The sequence below is a fragment of the Amia ocellicauda genome, chromosome 11 (genome assembly GCF_036373705.1).
Source record: "Amia ocellicauda isolate fAmiCal2 chromosome 11, fAmiCal2.hap1, whole genome shotgun sequence".
NCBI lineage: Eukaryota > Metazoa > Chordata > Actinopteri > Amiiformes > Amiidae > Amia > Amia ocellicauda.
Window position 1 is genome coordinate 17542704 of NC_089860.1, and position 27872 is coordinate 17570575.

General features: G+C 39.1%; 1 protein-coding gene across 2 annotated transcripts; it reads right to left on the reverse strand.

Moving 5' to 3' along the window:
- Window positions 1–365: 365 nt before the first annotated feature.
- On the reverse strand, window positions 366–27767 carry LOC136763049 (protocadherin alpha-C2). 2 transcript variants are annotated; one of them, XR_010820952.1, is made up of 4 exons: window positions 25158–27767; window positions 9012–9136; window positions 4663–4706; window positions 366–4099 (listed from the first exon to the last, which is right to left on the reverse strand). XR_010820952.1 is itself a non-coding variant. In XM_066716765.1 (3 exons), exons 1-2 carry the CDS (start codon window positions 27567–27569, stop codon window positions 9047–9049), a joined length of 2502 nt encoding a protein of 833 aa, XP_066572862.1. In that variant the 5' UTR covers window positions 27570–27767; the 3' UTR covers window positions 366–4099; window positions 9012–9046. The 2 variants fall into 2 exon arrangements, 1 of the variants encoding a protein (XP_066572862.1); XM_066716765.1 differs by lacking the exon at window positions 4663–4706.
- Between the last annotated feature and the right edge of the window lie 105 nt (window positions 27768–27872).

A 27872-nucleotide genomic window follows, 5' to 3' on the forward strand; every position in this document is an offset into this window, starting at 1 on the left:
AAGTAAAGTTCACGAATTAACAATTAGTTAATAGCGGTACACATAATGCTCTGTGTTTTAATCATCCATAGCTTACCAGTGTGAGAAATTGGAATCACTAAAGTGTTTGGTAAGTATACAATTATATCTGATATGTAGTATCTCCTAGTTAGTAACACAATCTAAGCATGGGTTATTTAACTGAAAAGTATTACTTTTTCTTATGTGAAGATATATTTTAAATTTGAATCTTTCAACTCATAATAATATTGTGAAATGTAATAATGCGTTACATGCAGACATTCGAAATAGATGCTCTAGTCAACCCCCCGCCCCCCCCCCCCCCACACACACACATTTAGTATTAAAGATTCTATACAGAGTAGTACTTTCAAAGCATTTATTGACACTTTAGTATTTACAAGCAAAACATCAGCACACATGACCAGAAAGCAATTCATGCCCACACTCTTGTTCTTTGTTCCACTAGCATACAACTTTGAATAGTCTGAGGAGATGAGTGACAGCCTCCTGCAGAACCAAAATAAAATGATGCCATGCAAAGTGAGTAGCAGCATATAACAGGCAATCACCCAATACCTATATTTCATCACTGAGACAACACAACGTTAACAGCAAAGGTTTCTTTTGCTCCATGGCACACAATTCACCATAGGTTTACCCGAAAAGCAGTATCTTTTGGGTAAAGATGTGGTGTAAAATATACTTTTGGGTAATAAAAAAGTCTTACATAATTCATTAAATAAATAATTTGTTTTATAGAAAGCTAAATGCAGTAATTAGACAGGTCAAAGTAAAATAGAATAAAGAAAAAACATAGGTAATTTTGCTTAAAATTCTTGTGAGGAAAAACAAAATCATGCCAGTACAGAAAACTGCTGGAAATGTTTCTGAACTGTCAATCTGCACACATTGTTTGTAATAACAGCACTTAATACTTTATGTTACTACACAATTCTGCTTATTATACTACATACAAAAGATATCCTGACCACAGAGTTTTAACTCATTAGCTATATAGAGATATCTGTTATGTCCAAAGTTGAAAGACCAAAAATGTATAATCTATGTTAAAGACTTTATAGAAGAACCCTCAAATGTTTATTTTATTGTTGTTGTTTGTTTATTAATAAATATAATACTATGTTTTGGTGGATGATGATTTTAAATAAGCTATGAGTTAAAACTAGTTAGATCAGCCACTAACTTAAAATCTGAAAATGTTGTTTGAAAAACACACCACATATAGAACAATACATTTCCAACACATACATTTGTTCTCATACTAACAGAAGGAACAGAAGGCCCAGATGCTATTTGCAGTGTCTGGAATGTCTCAAAGCTATGTTTTAACAGTGCACTGAATAAGACACAATCTCAAATGAACCTCGGGTTATGATATTGTACTGTAGCACACACACTATTCAAAAATGAGTGCTAAAGCCTTAACTTGGCAACAGAATTTTGTATAAAAGAAAGAGAGCACCCAAAAAAACATGTTTTCAATTAAAAGCATTCAAAAAATTAAGAAATTCATAACACTTGATCTAACATCAAACTGTGTATTTTTCAAAGTACATAAAAACTCTGGGACCTAGCAAATTACATCAGGGTGAATCATTTTACGCCTATGGGAAGAGGGGGGTTGTATATGTCTGTTAAATGTAATAAAGCAAGACAGTGAAAACAGACCACTACTAGCAAGCAAATCATGTAAGCAATATATTCCCCACAACACTGATTATGTAGGCCATTTAAAGGTGCCAATCAGTTGAAGGTATCTAAAATTGTTCTGAGTTAAAAACATAGTTTGGGGGCTGGTTATGTAACTATTAAACCCACATGTAACATTCTGTTATCAAGTCATTTAAATTAAAGAACCCCTTTAAGAAAATTCATCAGATTTTAAATGATATTTCACTGCATGCATGACTCTGGAGTCATAGAATAACAATAACGAGACAAATCAGTCACACAATGATGTATCACAGTTCTGATACAGTATGTGTTCATCTTTCTCGATAAACAAACCCAAACAGACTCCAACAATATGAAAATAAAAGAGAAAATGTTCCCTTTTATCCCTCCAAAGGCCTGATAGATGAATCCTGAATTCAAGAGCACCTATTACAGCTGACATATTAAGGCTTTCAGTCAAACCTGCAGTCACACAGATTAACTAACTGACAAAGCATAACATCGTCTACATTGTGCAGTGCCTCCCACTGATGAGGTCAAAGGTCACCAAAGAAAAATAAACTGGCCAGTACCTATTCAGATCCTGACAGTGGAACACATGCATATCTCATTGGTTTATACCTCTGCGTTTCCTAAAATAAAAAGCAGTTTTTATAGTTTTATAGTTCCCTCTTATTTTTTCACAACACGTTTGACAGGGAAATCTAGTATTCTTCCTATATAACAGTTCTGCATAGAATATTATTTAGCAATGAATTCAACTTCTGTACTGGGGGGACATCTCCTTCAGGCTTAAATAATACAAATATATGTTATGGGCCCACTTGAGAATAGCTCACTAACTCTACTCTACAACTACTACAATCTCTACTATTTTGGTAACATGTAAAGCTGTGGTATACACCACTATTATTGTGATACGTTTATGTAATATACAGTATGTAAAAAGCTTAATGACTATGTATTGCACCACTGATATAATACTTTACAGAAAGCACTTGGATATTAGATCACACACAAAGCAGCATTAAAATGTATAAAATCAACATCTCATTTTTTTTCCCCAATCATACATCATATAAAATAAATGTAAACATTAAAACCTGGCGAGTGTTTAATTGCACAATTCCAACACTATATTTATGTTGTTTTGTTTATTCTATTAATGTAGTCTACTGAATCACACAAATTAATTCAACACAACAAATACTGTAATCTACGACTCACAATATGTAATCTGAATTCAAAACAGTCTTTTTTCTAAACAACTTTATGTTTTAGAGAGGATAAAGTCTACTTGGATGGTAGGTAAAAAGGTCCATTCAAGTGGCTAATTTTCTAAAAACTGACACAATTCATCTTTTTTTTTAATCACAGTGTAAGAAACTAAAGAGGACAATTGCCTTGGAAAGGTTTAGCGTAATTCAGCTTGAGGTATTGTATTTAGTAATAAAAGTTAGCCACCATAATCAACCAACCATATTTTTTGTTTGCAGCGTTGCACATAAATGTCTTGACAGCTTTAAAGAAATCGTGAGCAAATCTTATCCTCATTACTAAATATAACACAAGATGTCAAATAAGCAGTCTTACTGAAATCGGGTCTAATTCATAAATCTTTCAGTCATGAGCTATTTAAGGAAAATGTATTCAGATGCTGGCTTGCTTTTGACTTATGAAAGCCAGCCATCTGCTCCTTAAACATTGTAGGTTTGTTTCTTCTGAGATTAGATGGAAATGAAACTAACTAAAGCAGGTCTTAAGTAGCAATAATAATAATACTATTTCTTAAATGCCTCATGACTTCAAGCATTTTGAAAATAACTCTGTAGTTGATTAGAAGTATTCAGTGGAATCATAAATAAAATAAAGTTCCCTTAATTGAGCTATAAAATGGCTTCTCAATAATACATGCTACACTTGCCCTTAAGACAGTACCCATCAAGGAAGGGCCTACCAGACTATAGTAAAAGGCATTATTTTGTGTCCCTTTGTTTTTCCAAATTCCTCAGTAGAAGAGATTGTCTGGGATTTTGAAAAGCTGATATCCTTCAAAGACAGCGTGGAGGTCATTTCCTTTTTGTTATTGTCTGTCTCTCTCATTTTTTCCTGCTTTTATTGGGGTTTTTTGAGAAATGGCAGAAATGTTCTTTTTGTTCCCTTCTTTTCTTCTTTTTAAATTCTGTCATTCTGTTTCTATAGCCATGCAGAGTCATGCTGGATGGTATGTCGGTCGTGTCAGTCAGGAGAACGCAGGGAAGGTGATCGGGGCTGAGAGGAATCAGGTCACGTCATCGCTATCCTGAGGTCTGGTGTTTCGGGAGGTTTTTCTCTGTGTCTGATGGATTCATCCTGACGAAATTCCACCAGGAAAGCCTCATGGGAAACCACTAGTGGACTCCTGCCAACAAGGGGAAAAAAATAAAAACAATTAGCTCAGGGAGACGAAGTCCCACGTTCACTTCCAATGAGGCCAGTTTCATGCAATGTGTTCAAGGTGGAAGTCCTCACCAGGCCTGGGTTTGGCCTGACTGGCTGGGGACATAAGCTACAGCTGCCTGCCTCTGCCACTCACATTTCGCATCAGTTATTAGACACTTTTCAGAAGGTCGGCTGATTTCATGCCTTGGATTACATGGGAGGGTGGCTATGTGTTTTCCTGATTATAGTGGCAGAGATGTAGGTCACATAACAGTGCTCCAATTTTGTGAGAGGAAAGAAAAAAATAAAATAAAACACTTGCATTTGCTGAACAAGTAACAGGAACAAACTAGGTATGTATTGGACATGCGGGAGAGTGGTTAAGATTAAAATGTACACAGGTTCCTGTTAGGACTATCCAAACGTTAAGTTAGTGCTTGTGAAATTGGTGGCTATTCTAAGTGACAGACAAAGGTACCAGCTGCAGTCAGGCACACTGCTAGCAAGACCTCAGACGGGAAACATACAGATCAGCAAGCGTACCTTAATCCTGACCTGACCATTTTCTACCATTTAATCCTGAGCCTCTGCCAAACAAAAGCAACAAAATAGGATTATTCTCTTTCATGCAGTTAAAGCGAAGATGAAAGCCATTCTCATCCATCTCGGATGAATGCGGACGTCTGACGGAATTTCTCTTTTGCGTTTTGGCTAGATGTGGAGTCGGGGTCTGAAAAGTAAAGGTCTGGAGAAAGCTGTTAATTTGGCTTCCCATCAAACCTAAAACCTGTTTTAAACCTTTTAAAATAAGAAAACCTGTTTGCTGTCCTGCAGAATATATCACCTCTGTATAAGGCAGTTTTGCTCAGAGTGGGTGATCTTTTTGGCCTTTGGGGCAAGCATTTCCTAAATAATTGTAACTGAGGTTCAATATCTTTAAATTAGTTAAAAAAAGAATAACAGATTTTTTGTGTTTATTCTTCTGTTCATAGAGCAAATGGAAGAGATATAATACACAGATTTGACAGTCTATGGAAACCCTGCTGTAGGCTACTGCAGCTTCACTTCACAGCATGGTTTGACAGCTGTGCTCAAGGGACTGGGAACTGGCACTGAAATCTAGAGTTACGGCAGAGCCTTCAGTATTATAAACATATTTCATAAATCCGGGTCAAAGCAAATGCATGACATTGTAAAACATTTATAAAAAACTGCAGGATTTATTTTGGAACAACACAGTGTCCACAACATTTTAACTTTTAAGATGCTTAAGATAAAGTAAAATGCATGCTCCACTTGATTCAACTTACCTTTATCTTCTATTGCATTGCTAATTGAACAATTTTCATGATTAAATTGCTGTTATGATTACATTTTCTCAACACAAACTATCATTTTTGTTGTTCTACAGAAATAAAGCAACAATCAACAAAAAAGCAGCAAGAAAATGCTCCTAGGCCCAAGATTAGCTCTACCTTTACTAAACATAGCTTACTACATCTTGGTCATGATAACTTCTCATTGTGAGTTACAAGACACAAACAAAAATCATATGATAAATAGTTAAAAGTTAATTAATCACCAAAATAGATGCCTAGATATTAAGAACAATTTAGGAATATTAAGGAAACATTGTAAGATAAAACAGGTGTTAAAGAAAGTTATTATACAAACAAATGGGGGGATGGCATGGAAAACAAACTTAAATGATTAAATGAGACACAAACACAAAGCTGAACATTAAGCTACATATGAAATACATCAGTGCACCAAACAGAATATAGGACATCCAGCTATCATCTGATAAAATTTATTAAAATTAAGGGTATATGTAAAAAAATATAAAGCTTTCTTACAGCAGTCATAACAAGAGCTACTGGAACCCTGTGAAGTACACTTGACATATACATGCATGTGATTTGTGCCCATCTAGTAAATTCAATATTTGAAGAGCTTCTGCAGCTTGGATTAAATGGAAATGTTGACTCCAAACACCAAACAAAGTGCAAACCCATGACTTCATGTTTTTTGTTTGCCTGATGTTCCTTTTGTAGTTGTAGATGTTTTTCTCTATGATGGACGTTAATAACTAAATACTGGGATAGTAAATTGAGTCATTTAATATTGGCGTGAATCTCAGACTATAAAATGTATTTTTTGTTGTTCTGTTAATTTTTGTAACATATGCAATATGTTGTAGCTAGGTATAACAACTGTTTTATACATAATACAATAAAGGATTTATTAGAGAAAATTCCATGTTGTCTTTGGTTACAATACACTCTTATTACTATGTTTAAAACCACAAGTTTACTATTGTGTTCAGCAAGTCACAAGCATTCCTGCTTTTAATCTCCCGAAAAATGTGATCTTAAAACAGCATCTTATACTGCTCATATTGTTGCATAAAGGTGAAGACAGCACATTATCATGTTACATATATATATATATATACACTCACCTAAAGGATTATTAGGAACACATGTTCAATTTCCCTTTAATGCAATTATCTAACCAACCTATCACATGGCAGTTGCTTCAATGCATTTAGGGGTGTGGTCCTGGTCAAGACAATCTCCTGAACTCCAAACTGAATGTCTGAATGGGAAAGAAAGGTGATTTAAGCAATTTTGAGCGTGGCATGGTTGTTGGTGCCAGACGGGCCAGTCTGAGTATTTCACAATCTGCTCAGTTACTGGGATTTTCACGCACAACCATTTCTAGGGTTTACAAAGAATGGTGTGAAAAGGGAAAAACATCCAGTATGCGGCAGTCCTGTGGGTGAAAATGCCTTGTTGATGCTAGAGGTCAGAGGAGAATGGGCCGACTGATTCAAGCTGATAGAAGAGCAACTTTGACTGAAATAACCACTCGTTACAACCGAGGTATGCAGCAAAGCATTTGTGAAGCCACAACACGTACAACCTTGAGGCGGATGGGCTACAACAGCAGAAGACCCCACCGGGTACCACTCATCTCCACTACAAATAGGAAAAAGAGGCTACAATTTGCACAAGCTCACCAAAATTGGACAGTTGAAGACTGGAAAAATGTTGCCTGGTCTGATGAGTCTCGATTTCTGTTGAGACATTCAGATGGTAGAGTCAGAATTTGGCATAAACAGAATGAGAACATGGATCCATCATGCCTTGTTAGCACTGTGCAGGCTGGTGGTGGTGGTGTAATGGTGTGGGGGATGTTTTCTTGGCACACTTTAGGCCCCTTAGTGCCAATTGGGCATCGTTTAAATGCCACGGCCTACCTGAGCATTGTTTCTGACCATGTCCATCCCTTTATGACCACCATGTACCCATCCTCTGATGGCTACTTCCAGCAGGATAATGCACCATGTCACAAAGGTCGAATCATTTCAAATTGGTTTCTTGAACATGACAATGAGTTCACTGTACTAAACTGGCCCCCACAGTCACCAGATCTCAACCCAATAGAGCATCTTTGGGATGTGGTGGAACGGGAGCTTCGTGGCCTGGATGTGCATCCCACAAATCTCCATCAACTGCAAGATGCTAGCCTATCAATATGGGCCAACATTTCTAAAGAATGCTTTCAGCACCTTGTTGAATCAATGCCACGTAGAATTAAGGCAGTTCTGAAGGCGAAAGGGGGTCAAACACAGTATTAGTATGGTGTTCCTAATAATCCTTTAGGTGAGTGTATATATATATATATATATATATACAGAATAATCTAATTTTAACTACACTGGTCACGTACTCCTGCTATGTTCAAATGAGGAAAACAGCAACACAAATAGGAGATACCTTAAAGCAAAATGCAATTATAATTATAATGATATGTGTCTATGTCTGTGTGGCAGTGACTCACATAGCAGGCAAAAATATGTCTTGTGCTACCTCTCACATACCAGGTCTAGAATATATATATATATACACATTCTTCTTTTTCTGTTGTTCTTGTTTTTTATAGATACTTCCCTAAGTAAAAAAAAACAAAAACAACCATGATATATTATATGTTTATTCCTTATATTTTCTAATTATAGTTTCCCTAACAACTGCCAGCCTTAAAAAATGGCAAAATTATACAGAAAATATGCAAAGTCACCATTTGACTACAATGTGTTTAACAATGATTTATGAACGTTATGGTTATTCTGTGAATTCCAGGTGTTTTATTGGGTTACAATTAAGATTAGGGGCTGGATTAAATCAAAACTTTGACCCACCTGGGTTTAGGCGGACCAACTAATTAATCTTTTGGAATAATACATTTCCACTATGTACTGTGATCACGAAACAAGAACTGGGAGGGCTACACTCTTAGAACTAATTTGTTAAATTGAACATATTCTGAGTTTGTTGGAGGACAACACAAAGTTGTGTTCAAATTTACATAATTACAACACAATAAATTATATTTTCAACGCAATTGTGTGTGGGAAAAACACATTAATGTGTTAAAAATACCCAGTATTGTGTTACAAATACACATTATTGTGTTGTACTTTGTTAAATTGTAACACAAAGTTGTGTTGTCCTTGAACAAACTCAGAATGTGTTCAATTTAACAAATTCAATTTAAAAATGCCCAAATTAGCTCTAATCATTGACTACCCAATGCTATTTTAGGAAGAGTAGTCCAAGACTAGTGCCAATCAAGGTCTCTGAAACCAGACAAAATAGTTTTGGAGAGAGATTACTACAATGGTAGATAACATCAAAGCCAAATGGACCACTTTTTAGCAGATAACAAAACAGGTTGTCATCTTGTGCAAAACATTGACCATTCACAAAATTGATCTTTGGGATTAAAAAAATAACTGGGTGAGCTTAATCACCAGGTAGATCCACAGATCGTCCAATGATTTAAAGCAAAATATATATTGATATGTAGAACCAAAACATGCTTACCTGCAGTGTTGAATTGGCTGAAGTACTTGTCTCTGTCATCCCTGTACTCCTCGGTATGCTGGACACGATGTATCCTGACCCATCCGGTACCGGTTGTCTGACAAGAATGTTTCCTTTCCGAGACTCTGCCAGAAACAAACTGTACCAGTAGGCATCGCTGGAAATCAAGGTGGAATCCGCTATCTGAGAGTTCATAGAGTTCCTCTGGCTCACGAAACTGTTCCTACAGGACGGAGCCGGTTGCTTTTGATGTAGTTTCTGACACTTCAGCACGATAATAACTAATATAGTGATCAAGAAGAGAAACGAGACTGATCCCAATCCGATAACCAAGTACAGATTCAAATCAGAAAATATATCATATTCCAAAGAATCTTCCTTCAAACCAGATACCTTATAAAATAGGTTTCAGCGTTGATATATGAATAGTAACTGTAGATGACAGAGCTGGTTCTCCGTTGTCAAGATAACCAGTCTGTTTGTAAGAGTGTCTTCCCCGTTAAACTGGTCTAGACTGAATAAGGCAGAGTCTGTAACTTGCAGAAATTGATATGTAATCCAGGAGTTCTGCACTGAATCGGCGTCAATGGCGATCACCTTTGTAACCAGGTATCCTTTCTCAGCAGATCTTGGGATCATTTCATCAGCTACAGATCCGTGTGCGCACCATGGGGGATATTATAACTGGACTGTTGTCATTATGGTCAAGAATGATGATATGGACAGAGACATTACTTTTAAGGGGGGAATACCAGAATCTTTGGCTGCAATGTTAAACATGAACTCCTTTTCTTTCTCATAATCAAAAGTCTGCAGCGCATAAATGTTGCCGTTCTCTGGATTCACAGAGAAATACTTGAACACCGAAACATTCGTTGCTTCTTTATCCAGCATGGAATAGGTAAGATGGCATTTTGAATCTAAATCTGGATCATGTGTGACTACAGAACTTAAAGGGTCACCTGGAGGGTTGTTTTCAAATACATGTATTCTGGAAAAAGCCTTTTCGAAGGTGGATGGGTTGTCGTTAACATCCAGCAACTTCAACGTTATGGTTTTATTGCTTGACAAGGGAGGTACCCCTCAGTCTGTGACTGTAAAGATGACATCATGGTCCAGGACCATCTCCCTGTCCAAGGTTCTGCAACCACAACTTTGTAGAAATTGGCCAAAGGTCTCTTCAACTAAAAGGGCAGCCTTTCTGAGATTGTACAGTCAACTTTACCGTTATCCCCAGAATCCACATCCGCTACCCCAATCAACGAACCACCGTTCCCGACTGCGATGTCCTCTTGAATAGGACTCATGAGAGATTTCAGGATGGTTATGATTCATATCATTTGCATGTACTACTACCTTACAGTTACCCATTATTGGATTTAAACCTTTATCCTTCGCTTCAACATACATTTCAAAAATATTATCAATTTCAAAAAATTAATTGCCCCTTTCACCATAATTTCCACATTGTTCTGGTCTAAGGAGAACATGCCTCATGCCTTTTAAGACAAAATGTATATTTACAAAATGAATATGTAATACCTGCATTGGATCCATCGTCCAGATCTACAGCATTAAGTTTAACGACTATGGTGCCAACTGCTGCATTTTCAGTTAACTACATAGACCAATTGCTCAAACTGAGGGGCATTGTCATTTGCATCCAGAAGACAGACAGTGATGCTGGTAGTGCCAGACAGCACATCTAAAGCTGTCAGTAGTAAATGCTCAACAGGGTGTTTCTCTCGGTCTATTATTCTTTTCAGTATGAGATCAGCAACTCTAGAGCTGTCATCCAATGTATGTACTTCTATATAGAAATTTGCTCAGCTTGTATGTACGCACAGTGTTTGTTCCCTCATCTCCCGGGGAAGCGGATTCGGAAAGCTCAAGTCCAATATTGTTGGTTGGAAAAACGGGTGCGGTGTCATGCACGTCTGTTATTTATAAATCAATGCTGTATATCTTGAGTGGGTTTTTAACAATAACTTCCAAAAGGATTACTTCACTAGAGCTCTTCAACTTGCTATGAATAGTCAGTGTCTCTACCTCGGACCTGCAGCTCAATTCACACCTTCAATTGCCCCTTTCCAACACACACAATTCTGTAAATTAGTAATATACCCTGTTGCTTATATTTAGTATATTCATTCGACAAAGTACAAAAATAAAATGTTTTAAATAAATGTATGTATTAGTTTTAAAATGGTTTCAGACCACTTACATTTAAATTTGTTCAAGATTATTGTAGTCATATGATAAACATAATATAAACTTTCAATCATTTTGCAGTATTTACAATTCCCCTTTGTCCTACTGTGAACTACACAAAATTAATGTTCAAAAATGAGGGCAAAAAATATAGAGTAATTGAGGGCGGGGGGTCTGAGGGTCCTCCCCCAGAAGATTCTGACAACTGGAGACCTAAAATGCGCGAAAACAGTCAAAAAACAGCTCAAAATCTCCAGGAAATCGGGCAGATTTGGAATCAAACATATCTTTGTTCACAACCACAGATTTTATATGCAACCAGACGCAGTTTCTGGTGCTAGTCAATCACAGATTTGTGTCGATCTCTGTGATTGAAACGGGTGAGGATGCACTATTGAAGTGCGCGCTGCTAGAAATATGAGTCTTCATTGGAAATCATTTGTTTCCACCCCTGACGTAGGGGTTTATTCTAGGTGAACACAAGCTATGGCATGCCATGCACCCCCCGGTTTACATCTGTCCACACGATGCACATTTTATCTGCTTATTTATAGAAATCATGAAAACCAAATAGCTGTGTTTGTATTGTGTTTTTGACAGTGCCGCGAGTGTGTGCAGAGATGCCAAACCAGGAATCTGCGTGCAATCAACTTACTGACTAACTGAACACCAGCTCTATATAGGACATTATTATTTTTGTCATTTAGCTTACATTTGTACCCATTTATAAAGCTGGGTATTTTACTGGAGCAATCTAAGTGAAGTACCTTACTCAAGGGTGTCACATCCTATTGGCTAATAACCAGGAATTGCTGCACTGAGAGCAACAAACCTCCGTAACATTACATTAAAAAAGTTAATAAAAATTATTCTCGCAGTCCAGTCAAAAGCGTCTGGCGGGCTGCATTTGGCCCGCGGGCCGCCTATTGATGACCCCTGGGCTAAACTGTCAACCGATCTCTCTTATCTGATTAACTGTCTGTTAATGGAGCCAAAGGTCTAACATTAACTTACACAGCGACTCAACTTTCATAAAAGTTGTTCAGGAACCTAAACCCGATGCTAAACCTTAAAACTTACTTCAAATATGATGTTTTCACCAATCGCGAAAAGAGCTCTTGGAGCTGTGGAGATATTGTTTCTTCTTCTTCTTCTCATTCTTCTGTATCTCGCAACCAACATTAATATCTCTCTTCCTCGTCCTCGATTTGAAAACTGCACCACCGAAATTCAAAATAAACGCTTCTTTCAACAAGCGGTGAACTGAGATATCAATCAGCATCAAATGGCCAGTAGCGAATGAAATGTTGGGGTGGCACCCAGGGTGGCCAATCAGATGTCAGGTGCCACCCCGGACACCCCTCTGGCTCCGCCAGTGGGTGGGACTGTATTTCCATGTTAGCTATATATTTATTTTGCAAACTCCACATTTAATATTCATATTTATATTTAACATTAAGATTTTACATTTATATTTAACATTAAGATTTTACATTTATATTTAACTTTTACATTAAACATTTATATTTATATTTAACATTTACATTTATATTTAACATTTATATTTAGACTAAATATTTATTTAAAAACTATATATTTACTTTGTGACTCAGATTTAGGATTTAGTTAAATATTTAATCAAACAATAAATAGATTAAATAGAGATTAAGCATTTATTTAAGTATTTATTTTAAAAACTGATATCTTTATAAACGTTGAAAAAACGGCTTAAGTATTTACTAAATTTGGAAAAAAACACAAAGTTTAAGTTAAATGTGTGAAAAAAGACTAGGAAAAAAAGAAAAGTGTGCGCTGTTTTACATTTGGCGCCCCATAACAAACTCATTATAGGAATTAAGATTTAGAATTTTGTAATTATTAAAACACAAAATACATTTAATCTGTCTCTCTCTCACATGCACACATATGATATTGTAATGATTTCGGCTGGGTAATGAGTCACACACTACTCCAGTTATGGGCACACCACCACCACAGCACGGGTCATCTCCACACACACAACGTGGCACCGACTCTCTAAAACCCAGTGAACCGTACACAATATATCCCTGACTATGCGTGACCACCAGCAGGTCCAACCCCCTTGAAGGTAGTACACCTATACCCGCTCATTCATCCTACGTGATCAAACCTAATGAACTAGTCCCCAACAGGACTAATCACATCCGGTTCACCCTATAACACTGCACATAGTACCAGACAAAGGCGTACCCCCTGACACGATACAACATATATACATAATTTTTAATTTAATTTGAGGATCTATCGTGATCTATCACATGAATTCTACCAAACGAGTTATCGCCCTAACGAAAACATATTGTACTCCCGCAGAGAAACCTTCTATTCATCTGTCCCCGCCACTAATGGCACTTATTGAATTTGAGGCCTCAGGGCTTAATGAGTCCTACCAGTCAATTTTACAAGCTGTTGTTACTTGGGGTATGTATAACCTGCCTTACGTAACATTTCCACACTCCCTGGCATCCCTGCCAACCACCTGCATGAAAGAGAAATAGTTGAAAGTACCAGATTTTTTATTTTAATTATTTCCTAACTTTGGTGTAGCTCACAATACTAAAGAAATCTACCTGATTGCTTCTACGTTAGAAACTATCACTAATGAAACAGCTGAAGCAATATCTAACATCACCACTGAAATAGTGGCCATACGGACAGTCACATTGCAGAACCGTGTAGCTTTAGATTACATGTTAGCTGCCCAAGGAGGTAAATGTGCCCTCATAGGTGAGGAGTGTTGTACATACATACCCGATTCTTCTGAACATATCTATGATTTGGCTGATCACATACGTAAAGCGAGTAACCAATTACGGGACACCAACTCCTCCACAGGAGGGTGGTGGTCCTGGTTAACAAATCTGGGTGGTGGCGTTATGTAATTGGTTGTGTATGCGCTGGTCTTCTTCATTTGTATCTATCTGGCTTTACAACTTATTCATTGTCTCATTAAAAAGGCCTCTGATGCTCTTTTCCATGTCTCCTCCGCAAGCACCTTTCCTACCTCTGTCTTGCCCGCAGGTAGAACTGGTGGCCTGAGGGAGATGGATACTTTTCTGTAATACACATATACACTCACCTAAAGGATTATTAGGAACACCTGTTCAATTTCTCATTAATGCAATTATCTAACCAACCAATCACAGGCCGGTTGCTTCAATGCATTTAGGGGTGTGGTCCTGGTCAAGACAATCTCCTGAACACCAAACTGAATGTCTGAATGGGAAAGAAAGGTGATTTAAGCAATTTTGAGCATGGCATGGTTGTTGGTGCCAGACGGGCCGGTCTGAGTATTTCACAATCTGCTCAGTTACTGGGATTTTCACGCACAACCATTTCTAGGGTTTACAAAGAATGGTGTGAAAAGGGAAAAACATCCAGTATGCGGCAGTCCTGTGGGCGAAAATGCCTTGTTGATGCTAGAGGTCAGAGGAGAATGGGCCGACTGATTCAAGCTGATAGAAGAGCAACTTTGACTGAAATAACCACTCGTTACAAACGAGGTATGCAGCAAAGCATTTGTGAAGCCACAACACGTACAACCTTGAGGCGGATGGGCTACAACAGCAGAAGACCCCACCGGGTACCACTCATCTCCACTACAAATAGGAAAAAGAGGCTACAATTTGCACAAGCTCACCAAAATTGGACAGTTGAAGACTGGAAAAATGTTGCCTGGTCTGATGAGTCTCGATTTCTGTTGAGACATTCAGATGGTAGAGTCAGAATTTGGCGTAAACAGAATGAGAACATGGATCCATCATGCCTTGTTACCACTGTGCAGGCTGGTGGTGGTGGTGTAATGGTGTGGGGGATGTTTTCTTGGCACACTTTAGGCCCCTTAGTGCCAATTGGGCATCGTTTAAATGCCACTGCCTACCTGAGCATTGTTTCTGACCATGTCCATCCCTTTATGACCACCATGTACCCATCCTCTGATGGCTACTTCCAGCAGGATAATGCACCATGTCACAAAGGTCGAATCATTTCAAATTGGTTTCTTGAACATGACAATGAGTTCACTGTACTAAACTGGCCCCCACAGTCACCAGATCTCAAGCCAATAGAGCATCTTTGGGATGTGGTGGAACGGGAGCTTCGTGCCCTGGATGTGCATCCCACAAATCTCCATCAACTGCAAGATGCTATCCTATCAATATGGGCCAACATTTCTAAAGAATGCTTTCAGCACCTTGTTGAATCAATGCCACGTAGAATTAAGGCAGTTCTGGAGGCGAAAGGGGGTCAAACACAGTATTAGTTTGGTGTTCCTAATAATCCTTTAGGTGAGTGTATATCTGGTGTCACATCCCAACCATACTTAAGCACAATTATATTTGGGGTTGTGGAGTTGTGGCCAGATCATTCTTTCTGTCTTGGCCGACAGGAGGGACTGAAGAGGCCCCAAATACCTCACCCGTACATGAGGTTACTAAAGAGCACATAATGAGACCAGCTTCTACCGGTTTGAACCAGATGCAGACTCACAATACAAATTTAGTACAGAATGTATGTTCTAGTAAAACCACAAGAAGAGGGGGAATTGGGTACACAACCCCCCTTTGCCTATCTAGATATGCGTTAGATACGTGTGGAATATAAATAATTAAATGGCTACATATGTCTCCATATTTGGGCATAAAATAGAAAACATTGTGTTTAAGCTTAATCAGGAAGATAGTGAGGATATCATAAGATAGGGAGTTGTCTCCCCCTTATTGGTTCAAACTCACCCTGTCCCAGATATCGCAATATTTATATAACATCATGTAAGCTCGATGATTTTAGGAAAGTAAGGACAGAGACCTGTGTGTCTGTGTGTATTACTTTTCTCCAAGCAGCTTGAATAAAGACTCTGTTTGATTCAATCTACTCTACAATCTGATTTTCTGGAAGCAATTAAAAAGGGGATTCTAAAGTTGGCGTCACGAACAGGATATCGCTGGAAAACCGAGTGTTCCCCACTGACTGTCTCCAAATGGGTGAGTAGGTTCATTTACCACCTATATAGATTAAGAAAGACGTAGTTGGGGAAGCCCCAGGATTCCGTACAGACGCGATATCAAAACGAAACCAAAACATCAGACAGGCTGTTGGAGTGATTGTTTTATACAGAACTGGTTGTGATCTCGAGATATTGTGTTTTGTGTTTTGTGCGTTCGGTTTTGGGCATTCCCCCGAGCGGATCTGTGCAGCCTGAGTGTCTGGCGCAAATATTGTGTGCACTCTGTTTGGGCATTCCCCCGAGCGGGTCTGCGCAGTTTGTATTATCTGGTGCAGATATTTGTGTGTTTTGCGCCCGGTTGCCCCGAGCAGGTCTGCGCAGCTTGGATTAGCTGGTGCAGATATTTGTGTTTGGGATAACTGTCTTATACTGGACAAGTGATTGACATGTTTGTATTGACTTTCCGAATTCAGACACTCGGTTGCCCCGGGTGAGTCTCTGCAGGAGAATACTGGCTTAGACGTTCGGACTGGACGATTTCAAATCATGTCTGATGACAGTGAGATTGAATTTTTGAGGGGAAAACATTAGAAGGTAGAGAAACAGATGTTAGACAATGGATGGTCACAGGACTGGTCCCCCAGAATCATAGACTGGTGGAATCAAGAAAGTACAAGATAAAACCTACAAAGTTTCCATAAGCCTTTGTCAGAATAATAAGAATTTAGAGAAGAACTTGATTACAATGGATCAAGAAAACTGAGGCAGTGAAATAATTAAATAATCAACTGGGATTATTTGACATTTCATTCTAAATAATAAGAAGCTTCATAATTAAACAAATACCATCATAAAGAGGTTATAAAGGCTGTTTGAGACACTGCAGGGTCAATAAAACATGCCACAGATATCTAAATTATAACTGAATTGTCTTTGGATTTCAATGTGTATGTACTTTATGTGTTTATATACACTCACCTAAAGGATTATTAGGAACACCATACTAATACTGTGTTTGACCCCCTTTCGCCTTCAGAACTGCCTTAATTCTACGTGGCATTGATTCAACAAAGTGCTGAAAGCATTCTTTAGAAATGTTGGCCCATATTGATAGGATAGCATCTTGCAGTTGATGGAGATTTGTGGGTTGCACATCCAGGGCACGAAGCTCCCGTTCCACCACATCCCAAAGATGCTCTATTGGGTTGAGATCTGGTGACTGTGGGGGCCAGTTTAGTACAGTGAACTCATTGTCATGTTCAAGAAACCAATTTGAAATGATTCGACCTTTGTGACATGGTGCATTATAGTAATAGGATTATAATAGTAATAGTAATAGGATTATAGTAATAGGAAGTAGCCATCAGAGGATGGGTACATGGTGGTCATAAAGGGATGGACATGGTCAGAAACAATGCTCAGGTAGGCCGTGGCATTTAAACGATGCCCAATTGGCACTAAGGGGCCTAAAGTGTGCCAAGAAAACATCCCCCACACCATTACACCACCACCACCAGCAGCCTGCACAGTGGTAACAAGGCATGATGGATCCATGTTCTCATTCTGTTTACGCCAAATTCTGACTCTACCATCTGAATGTCTCAACAGAAATCGAGACTCATCAGACCAGGCAACATTTTTCCAGTCTTCAACTGTCCAATTTTGGTGAGCTTGTGCAAATTGTAGCCTCTTTTTCCTATTTGTAGTGGAGATGAGTGGTACCCAGTGGGGTCTTCTGCTGTTGTAGCCCATCCGCCTCAAGGTTGTACGTGTTATGGCTTCACAAATGCTTTGCTGCATACCTCGGTTGTAACGAGTGGTTATTTCAGTCAAAGTTGCTCTTCTATCAGCTTGAATCAGTCGGCCAATTCTCCTCTGACCTCTAGCATCAACAAGGCATTTTCGCCCACAGGACTGCTGCATACTGGATGTTTTTCCCTTTTCACACCATTCTTTGTAAACCCTAGAAATGGTTGTGCGTGAAAATCCCAGTAACTGAGCAGATTGTGAAATACTCAGACCGGCCTGTCTGGCACCAACAACCATGCCACGCTCAAAATTGCTTAAATCACCTTTCTTTCCCATTCAGACATTCAGTTTGGAGTTCAGCGGATTGTCCTGACCAGGACCACACCCCTAAATGCATTGAAGCAACTGCCATGTGATTGGTTGGTTAGATAATTGCATTAATGAGAAATTGAACAGGTGTTCCTAATAATCCTTTAGGTGAGTGTATATTTGTATATTATGAAGGTGATATAAAGTAAATGTCAACGTTTTGTATGTGTTGTATTTTTAATATTGTCCATAGTCCAGAATAAGGCTAACAACTGAAGTAACCAGTACTTTCAGAATTATATTTAAAACTGTCACAACAGATTTATCAGATCCATGAGGATCTCACCATGAGGACTTTTAACTCTATATAGAGTGCCTCAGGCATCAAAAATAAGAAATAAATAATATGATTCTACATGAAAAATGTTAAAACAATACCAAATGTACTATGAATAAACAGATCGATAATAATAGTAATACATATATAGTCATGGTGTCCCCACAGAAGAACCAGAATTTGTTTGTTAAACATCATTTTATGGACAAGTCCTCTAAAGTCAAATTAAAGGAAACAAAATGCTACACATGAGACAGACAGCCTGATGTAAAATCCAAGCAGGAGAATGTTACCTGTTTAGTGACATATTATAGTCTTTCAGAAAATGTGGTGAAGATATGAATACATAGATAACCAGATACTGCAGGAAATTAAAATGTGGTCATTTGGTAACTATGAGATCCACAATGGAGAGTTTTTGAAATCCCTAGATTTAGATTTAGATTTAGAACGCAAAGCATGGGAATATGAGCGAACTAAGACTAGCGGAGGGTTTGGCGCGGCACCCCCGCCGTACAATACAGGTCATTCGGGATTATATCCAGACCTGTCGCCTTTCCAACCCGGTCATAAAGAGCCAGATGTGAAAACAGTGCCTGCCACTCCGATGCAGGTCAAACCCCGCACTAAAAGAGACAAGGACGGTAAAACCACAGAATATACCTACCGAGTACATACTCCTTTACCCAGGGGAAAAGTAAATGATTTGCGCTTCATTACCTAAATTGAAAATAAATCAAGGTAATACAGAATTTTGGGAAAACATGAATGAAAAGAGGTTGATTCATCTTCTTCACCCGAGAGATATTCACGTCATAGTGAAAGCCTAAGCCCTATGGCTTCAATTAGAAAAACTCAGACATAGGACTGGGGACTGGGCTTGTGTGGAAACAAAAGACGTGCAAGAATGCACAGATTTGATCGAGGCATTTGGCAAGGACGTAAAGCAAGCCCTAGGACAAAGTAGGGGGAATTGGGGAATAGTAGTAGGCATTAAACAAAATAAAGGCGAGTCAGTAATAGATTATGCCGTAAGAAAATTCACAGCCTATCAGGAACACTCTGGAGACAATAGAGCCGACAGAGACCAAGCCGTGTTTCTGTCAATGCTGAAAGATGGCATGTCACAGACACGTCAAAACATCCTAGCTATGGGAATATCTGTTGGAAACACGTCTCAAGAGTTAGTGGGCTGCTGAGGTAGAAACTAAAGCAAACAAAACAGCAGAAACTAGCAAAAGAATCCCCTTCTGGTGTGGAGGGTGGCGGCTTTCGTCGCGTTTTTAAGCACCCCCCAACTTTTAGGGATTGGAGATCTCTTGATCCCCGTCTCTTTTTGGGTGTGCAAAAACTATATTACACTTATGTTGTAAGTCGCCCTGGATAAGGACGTCTGCCAATAAAAAAAATAATTAAAAAAAATAATAATAATACTAATAATAATAATAATAATAATAATAATAATAATAATAATAATAATAATAATATATTAGGCATTGTCATTCTCCGTGAACCAGGGGCTTTAGTACACACAATGAATAATCAGAAACATTGGAAATCCCCTACGGGCTCGCACAACAGCTTAACACATACACCACGACACTGTGCGTCTGTATCAGCCATTTCTCCCACATACATTACGCCCCCCACAGTGGCCTGCTGATGGTTGTGGAGTTGTCTGTGCTGCACTTCCCCATATCTGGGCCAGACACAAACAAGATTGCGGTTTGGCTCAGGTCCCACCTATTTCTGTTTCTGGTGAAGTGCACCCAGCACACAAGCAATATCAGATTAAATATTTTCTAAAATATATTTTCTTAGGTAAATATTTTAATTCAATTAACTCCAATAAATGGAGCGAAATATGTGTGTAAATAGTAATAATATAAATCGATCGAATATAACTTGAACTGTCTAGAAATCGGGAAAAAGAGAAAACAGCTGTTGGGATACAGAGCGATGTTTTAAGATGGTCTGAGCGATGTTGATGAAGGTTTGAGGAAGTTGACACAGGGTTTAAAAGTTAATGAGGCTTGGGAAGCTGGAAAAAGGGAGCTTGATATGTGTGACAGAAATGTGCTGACACTTCCAGCACAAGAGTTTTGATATTGATTGAATTGAATATGAGGGCAAATAAGGCAGTTACTGAAGATATAACTTGATGAAAAATAATTAAATTGAAAAATGCATGAGATATTAGGAAGGGAAACCCCCCAGCAAGATGGGGTGGAACCGGTCTGTGGCCTTGGCTTCCCCTGCTCTGCGCAGATAGCACTCTAGCGCTTTTCCACCGACAAAGAGCCGGTGCTCGGCCTGGGAACCATCTGATCTTTTTGGGAACCGGCCCGCTTTTCCACCGGTTTTGGAACCGAACGCTGACGTCACTGGCTGTGGGCGTTCCCAAGAACGGAGTAGAAGTAGAGAAACACGGCAATAATAATCAGCACCGAGGCGACTGTGACTTTAAACACTATTTAACATCACAATCAAACCCATTCAGCGTCTACACACAGCACAGATACATTGTAAAAAACAAAACAAAAAAGCGAGATCACACATGTAGCAGAAACGAAAATACAACTATACGAATATGCTAAGATAACTCAGCCTTTTATTTCTATTGATTTTTATTGATGCATTAAGGGATTTACACCGATTCGCTAATTCAGACACTTTTACTGTATTGAATAAAATACATGCATTCGTCACCGCGCACACAGTTTATTATGAATATACTTTGTAACAGTGGATACATTTTCATTCATTTTGTGGCGTATTTTTACTTTTATTCTTGTTTAAACACAATGACTATAGGCTAGCCTATTGATTATGGATGCGGCTGTTTTGGGGGTATTCGTGGCGCAGTCCTGGGCAGATCAATAAACTGTCGAAGATCTCAGGTGATATTAATGGTTTGATGGGAAATTGTGCTTATTGATGAAGTCTGGGATGATGGTCCCACATCACTGTTGCATTGTCCCTGTTGTCAGACACGCAGCGATGCGCTTATGTGTTGAAAGTCGCCCTGGATAAGAGCGTCTGCTAACAAAGCGCATGTCTGTAACAGATCTCACTGTGTATTTGATCTCTTACTGTACAATATGTGTGTTTTGTGTAATTCGCCTCTGTGCTAAGAAAATGAATTTATTCATACATTATGAATCATGCGCAAACCAACCCAGGACACGTGACTCGTAGGGGCGCTGGATTCGGAGTCACACCGGACCAGATAATGACCAGGTCATTAACAAACAACATTTCTGTCCAATCTACACTCACCTAAAGGATTATTAGGAACACCTGTTCAATTTCTCTTTAATGCAATTATCTAACCAACCAATCACAGGCCGGTTGCTTCAATGCATTTAGGGGTGTGGTCCTGGTCAAGACAATCTCCTGAACTCCAAACTGAATGTCTGAATGGGAAAGAAAGGTGATTTAAGCAATTTTGAGCGTGGCATGGTTGTTGGTGCCAGACGGGCCGGTCTGAGTATTTCACAATCTGCTCAGTTACTGGGATTTTCACGCACAACCATTTCTAGGGTTTACAAAGAATGGTGTGAAAAGGGAAAAACATCCAGTATGCGGCAGTCCTGTGGGCGAAAATGCCTTGTTGATGCTAGAGGTCAGAGGAGAATGGGCCGACTGATTCAAGCTGATAGAAGAGCAACTTTGACTGAAATAACCACTCGTTACAACCGAGGTATGCAGCAAAGCATTTGTGAAGCCACAACATGTACAACCTTGAGGCGGATGGGCTACAACAGCAGAAGACCCCACCGGGTACCACTCATCTCCACTACAAATAGGAAAAAGAGGCTACAATTTGCACAAGCTCACCAAAATTGGACAGTTGAAGACTGGAAAAATGTTGCCTGGTCTGATGAGTCTCGATTTCTGTTGAGACATTCAGATGGTAGAGTCAGAATTTGGCGTAAACAGAATGAGAACATGGATCCATCATGCCTTGTTACCACTGTGCAGGCTGGTGGTGGTGGTGTTATGGTGTGGGGGATGTTTTCTTGGCACACTTTAGGCCCCTTAGTGCCAATTGGGCATCGTTTAAATGCCACTGCCTACCTGAGCATTGTTTCTGACCATGTCCATCCCTTTATGACCACCATGTACCCATCCTCTGATGGCTACTTCCAGCAGGATAATGCACCATGTCACAAAGGTCGAATCATTTCAAATTGGTTTCTTGAACATGACAATGAGTTCACTGTACTAAACTGGCCCCCACAGTCACCAGATCTCAACCCAATAGAGCATCTTTGGGATGTGGTGGAACGGGAGCTTCGTGCCCTGGATGTGCATCCCACAAATCTCCATCAACTGCAAGATGCTATCCTATCAATATGGGCCAACATTTCTAAAGAATGCTTTCAGCACCTTGTTGAATCAATGCCACATAGAATTAAGGCAGTTCTGAAGGCGAAAGGGGGTCAAACACAGTATTAGTTTGGTGTTCCTAATAATCCTTTAGGTGAGTGTATATCGTCGCATTAACTCCCATCCTCATAATATCGCTGTAACACGTCTTTCCTTTCACGGTCGTCTCTCATTGCTGCCATTTGCCAACTCCTAACTAGTGGACCTGTTGAGACATATTGTTACTGTAGTGTCTCTCTGACAGACTGCTGTTGCTGCTGATTTCGCTCATTTTTAATCAAAACTCTCCTCACTGCTCGCGTCTCTGCTGGCATTTTAAACATGGCGGCTGCGCTCCGGCCAATCACTTTCTGTGGAGACGACTTAACCCCGCCCCCCGGCCCTGACGTCACTGGTTCTTGGGATGGCGGCTGAAGTGCATTCATCACATCTGACGAGCACAGAGCACAGTAATATAGAAAGAACCCGCAACACTAAGATATTGCACTCGTATAAAACACCAGAACCAATGACTGTACTGAGTCTCAGGCTCTCTCTCTCTCAATGTGCTGTCTCTCCGAGTCTGTCCAATCAGCGCTGTCAAGCTATTGACCAATGATGCGGTCCCGTAAGACTAGAACCCGCCCCTTGAAGACACGGGGCGTGGTTTGGGCATAACTGCGATAGATTTTTAAAAATGACGTATAATGTATACGAAAGTATATATATCTCTCAATATATAGTGTGTGCATTTCATTATATAGTGTATACATTTCAGAATGTAGTGTATGCATCTCAGTATAGTGTATGTACCACGGGGTAAATTATATCCCTAACGGCGCCTCATAGAAATCACAGGTACGTTCATATTTATAGTCATAGTATGTAAGTTAGTATAAGTAAATGTAACTTGTTATTATTATTATTAGTAGTAGTAGTAGTAGTAGTAGTAGTAGTAGTAGTAGTAATATTAGTAGTAGTACTAGTAGTAGTTGTTCTAAATAATATGAATCGTTATAGAATTTAACATATAGAAAATTATAATATATAGAATCTACTATGGCGTGTAGCTTATGTTTCTGAAGACGTTTCATAGTGCAAAGACGTGACAGTAGTGAATAATATGGAATAATACTTAAAATAGTCGGTTCTATAGCCTCATATGCACGAATTTAATATAGTATAATTGTAATATTGTATTATAATTATTAGTAGTTGAAGTGGAATGAGTATTAGTATATAGAACATTATTAAACTATTTGAATGCAGTGCAATTCTTATTAGTAGTAGAAGTGGAATACGTATTATACTGAGAAACCATATGGTAAATACTTAAAAGCATGATAAAATCATAAAAATAATGCTATATTACAGGGAATGAACTGAAGTATGCTGTATGCAAGATATTTTTATGACCAAGTTTCGTAATGCAAGTTGTGACAAGAGTGAATACTATGGAAAAATAACAATACAAAGGATCCATATTAAAGCCTCACATAAACAAATGTAATGCAGTATAATTAGTAGTAGAAGTGGTATAATACATGATCTATATACGGACATCCCAGTACATCGCGACAATGTAGAGAGAATACCAGTAACAGGGAGATGGGGGCTGACCGTGTCCACTGATTAGTTATGCAAATTACAGCTCAATGCTGATTGGTTACTGACCTACAGCTTGCAATGTCTGTGCGTGAGAAAGCCACCATTCCACCATTGAAGCAATGGGAAATTCTGGGTTTTCAGTGGATCATGAATCAATAAATATCGATCGTAGTCATACAAAAATAGCACAAGCATAAAACTAGGTATCATAATTAACCCCTGTAGGAAGTGTTGTATATGTAGGGCAAGAATCGTAGGAGGAGTAGTGTTTAGGACGAACAGAAGAAGACTCAAATATTTTGTAAGAGAATAACACTGCATGGTTTCACATGCAGACTAATTATTAAATAACTACAATATTAAGTGCAATGTTGCATTTAAAATTGGAAAATACATTCTCCTCCAGATGCAGGATGCAGATATGTAAAACTATTTAAATTTTAACCTGAAATGTGGAATAATATGAGATTGAAAATACAGTCGACATTTATATGGAGAAGGACGGAGAACAACATGATTTCTTCATGTCAAAACCACCGATATGAGCAATATAAATTCAAATTCAAATTCTTACCTGCAGTGTTGAATTGGCTGAAGTACTTGTCTCTGTCATCCCTGTACTCCTCGGTATGCTGGACACGATGTATCCAGACCCGTTCGGTGCAGGTTGTCTGACCAGCATGTTTCCTTTCCGTGACTCTGCCAGAAACAAACTGTACCAGTAGGCATCGTTGGAAATCAAGGTGGAATCCGCTATCTGAGAGTTCATCGAGTTCCTCTGGCTCACGAAACTGTTCCTACAGGACGGAGCTGGTTGCTTTTGATGCGGTTTCTGACACTTCAGCACGATAATAATTAATATAGTGATCAAGAAGAGAAACGACACTGATCCCAAACCGATAACCAAGTACAGATTCAAATCAGAAAATATATCATATTCCAAAGACACCTCAGTCGGTCCTGACAAAGCTTTGAAAGCGGGATCCAATGTTGATAACTTGATGGTAACAGTAGAAGACAGAGCGGGATCTCCGTTGTCCTTTGCGAGAACAATCAGTCGTTGTTTGCGAGAATCTCTTGGACTAAACATCCTCATTGTCCGGATTTCCCCATTGTACTGGTCCAGACTGAACAAACTAGCGTCAGTAGTTTGTAGGAACTGATATGTAATCCGGGAGTTCTGCACCGAATCAGCGTCAATGGCGATCACCTTCGCAACCAGGTATCCTTTATCAGTAGATCTGGGAATGAGTTCCTCAGCCACAGAGCCGTGTGCGCACCATGGGGACACGATAACTGGCGTGTTGTCATTCTGATCCAGAATAAGGATGTGAACAGTCACATTGCTGCTCAGAGGCGGGACACCAGAGTCTTTGGCTTCAACGTGAAAAAGGAACTCCTTCTCTTTCTCAAAATCAAAAGTCTGCAGTGCGTAAAGTTTGCCGTTCTCTGGATTGATAGAAAAGTACATCGACATTGAAATGTTCTGAATATCTTTCTCTATGATAGAATATACAAGGTACCGGTTTTCATTAAGGTCTGGATCAACAGCTGTTACCGGATGTAACATCGATCCTGGAGCATTATTTTCCATCACTGAAATCGTGTAGAAAGACTTTGGAAACAGAGGAGGGTTGTCGTTGACGTCCAATAGTTCCAATGTGATTGTTTTATTGTTAGATAAAGGAGGAGAGCCCCGGTCTCTGACTATGAAAGTGATATTGAACTCTGGAACCTTCTCTCGATCTAAAGTTTCTGAAACAACCAGCGCGTAATAGTTTTCAGACGATTTCTGAAGTGCAAAGGGCAATAACTGAGAGAGCTGCAGATCAACCTTGCCATTCTCTCCCGAATCTGTGTCGCTTACACTGATTAGCGCTATAACTGTGTCTACTGTAACGTTCTCCTTAATGGGACTCTGAAAAGATTTTATAGAGATTTCAGGATAATTGTCATTCATGTCAGTGATAAATATAATTAATTTGCAGTCTCCAGACAATGAAGTGTGTCCCTTGTCAGTCGCTATTACATGGATTTCGAACATTTTAATTTCTTCAAAATCGATCATTTCTTTAACTCTAATTTCCCCACTAACTGAATTCAGAATAAACGTTTCCTGCGTTTTATCAGGGGTGTATGGACTAAAAGAATATACAATTTCTGCATTGGAGCCGAAATCTAAGTCGGTTGCATTCAGTTTAATGACAAGGATTCCTATTGGGGAATTCTCAGTTATATTCACAGTGTACATTTGCTGATCAAACTGAGGGGCGTTGTCATTCGTATCCAGAACACGGACTGTGATGCTGGCTGTGCCGGACTGTGCGGGGACTCCGCCATCGATAGCAGTGAGTATTAAATTATGAACAGCCTGCTCCTCTCTGTCCAGAGCCTTTTTCAAAACCAGATCAGCGAACTTAGACCCATCTCTTCCCGTCTGAATATCAATAGTAAAATATTCGCTTTGACTCAGACGATATGTTTTTACTGAATTCACACCAACGTCAGGATCCGCTGCATTGCTAAGAGAAAACCGTTTCCCCGGTGAAGCTGATTCAAATATATCCAGCTGAATTATTTCCCTCCGAAAGCGAGGCGCATTGTCATTAATATCTTTAATTTCCAATTCAACGTTGAATATTTCTAAGGGGTTTCCGATTATTAAATCCATTTTGAGAAAACATGTAACCTTGGCAAAACATAGATGCTCCCTGTCTATCTTTTCTAAGATGTACAGCTCTCCGGTGTCTTTGTTGACCTCCAAATATTTCTTGTTAGCGATGATATCAAGCCGCATATCGCGATCGGTTAGACTTCTAACATCGAGTCCCAAATCTGCAGCTAAATTTGCAACAACAGACCCTTCTTCCATTTCTTCTGGAATTGAATAGCTAGTTATAGAAAGCGCAGTTTTCCACATGAAAGAAAATAGCAGGAAAACCCAGACGTACCTTTTCCTGTTGTTTTCAATATAATGTGATGCCATTGTTGCAGAACTGAATATAATCCAATCGGAGAAAATGTGAATGGTGGACAGTTGTGCAGTCGTTTATGATAAACCTGTATTTAGTAATTGTGGGCATTGACAGCAGTCAAATATACTAGCAATACAAACAAATGCCGGTTTCACGGATGAAAACGATATTGAGAAGAAAGCGGCTACAGAATGCAATGTCTTGCCTGCTCTGAGAAATTGAAATGGCCTCTTGTGCATTAGACACTCGCTTCCGGTAGCTATTCTTTGGTGAACAGCGTCACCATGTGTATGCAATCAGTCTAGACAACAAAA